Raw genomic sequence first — 1,259 nt, 5'->3', positions numbered from 1 at the left:
AAGCAAACATCTAGGTAATGAAAGTAATATGTTTTCATTTGAACAGGAACATGTAAGCTTCCAAACTTTATCAATGACTAGAAAACACTGTGGGAGCTGTGTGTGTACAGAGAAGAATCTGGTCTGCCTCGTCTGAGCTATGTGAGGAGACATATTTTTGTGGAAAGAGCTTCAGACTTGGTTATTGGCAAGCCTCCATGTTTACTCCTTTGTTAGTATATGTGGGAGAGTTAAGAGTAAATATGTTATGAGAATCAACTCAGAAATTCTCAAAAATAATTTAAATATAGCATTTGAAGTGAGTATGTAAACAAATCTTCAAACATATTTTAAAAATGGAGCATTTTCTGCAATCAATAAGTGATATCTTCTGGAACACATTTATGATCATTTTAATCATGGAATTAATAATTGGAAATTTAGGAAATGGATTCTTAGTACTGGTCAACTGCATGAACTGGGTGAAGAGAAAGAGGATCTCATTTGTAAATCAAATCCTCACTGCTTTGGCAACCTCTAGAATTTGTATGTTCTTGCTATTGTTCAAAACTTTATTAATTTCTTCAATGTATCCAGAATCAATAAGGACTTCAGGGATGACCCAAGCCCTTAATAATTCATGGATGATAGTCAATCATTTCAGCATCTGGCTTGCTACATGCCTTGGTGTCTTTTATTTTCTCAAGATAGGCAATTTTTCTAACTCTCTTTTTCTTTATTTAAAGTGGAGAGTTAAAAAGGCAGTTTCAGTAATATTGCTGGCATCTCTGGTTCTGTTGTTTTTTAATTTTTTACTTATCAACTTGGAATTTAATGTGTGTATAAGTGAATATCAAAGAAATGTATCCTACAGTTTTGGTTCTCATTACCAGGTACAGTGTCACAAGCATGTGTTAATTATTCACACTACTTTCCTGTCTGTCCCCTTTGGTGTGTGTCTGTCTTCTTTCCTCCTGCTCATCTTCTCCCTATGGACACATCACCAGAAGATGCAGCAACATGCCCAAGGATCCAGAGATGCCAGAACTACAGCCCACATCAAAGCCTTGCAAACTGTGATTGTCTTTCTCCTGCTATACACCATTTTTATCTTATCTCTGTTAATACAAATTTGGAAATATGAGTTGACGAAGGAAAAACTTTTCATTTTATTCTGTCAGGTTGTATATATAGCTTTTCCTTCATTCCATTCATGTGTCCTGATTCTGGGTGATAATAAGCTGAGACAAGTCTCTCTTTCTCTGTGCTGTAGTGCCTGA

The 1,259-nt window shown here is 35.5% G+C and overlaps 1 protein-coding gene across 1 annotated transcript; it reads left to right on the top strand.

Moving 5' to 3' along the window:
- Positions 1-335: 335 nt before the first annotated feature.
- LOC125399317 (taste receptor type 2 member 117-like) lies at positions 336-1,259 on the top strand. Its single transcript, XM_048432790.3, has one exon. The coding sequence runs from the start codon at positions 336-338 to the stop codon at positions 1,257-1,259; it is 924 nt and encodes a 307-aa protein (XP_048288747.3).

The sequence above is a fragment of the Myodes glareolus genome, chromosome 3 (genome assembly GCF_982192425.1).
Source record: "Myodes glareolus chromosome 3, mMyoGla1.1, whole genome shotgun sequence".
Lineage (NCBI taxonomy): Eukaryota > Metazoa > Chordata > Mammalia > Rodentia > Cricetidae > Myodes > Myodes glareolus.
The sequence above is the reverse complement of the archived record's forward strand: the minus strand, read 5'-3'. Positions and strand labels throughout refer to the sequence as shown.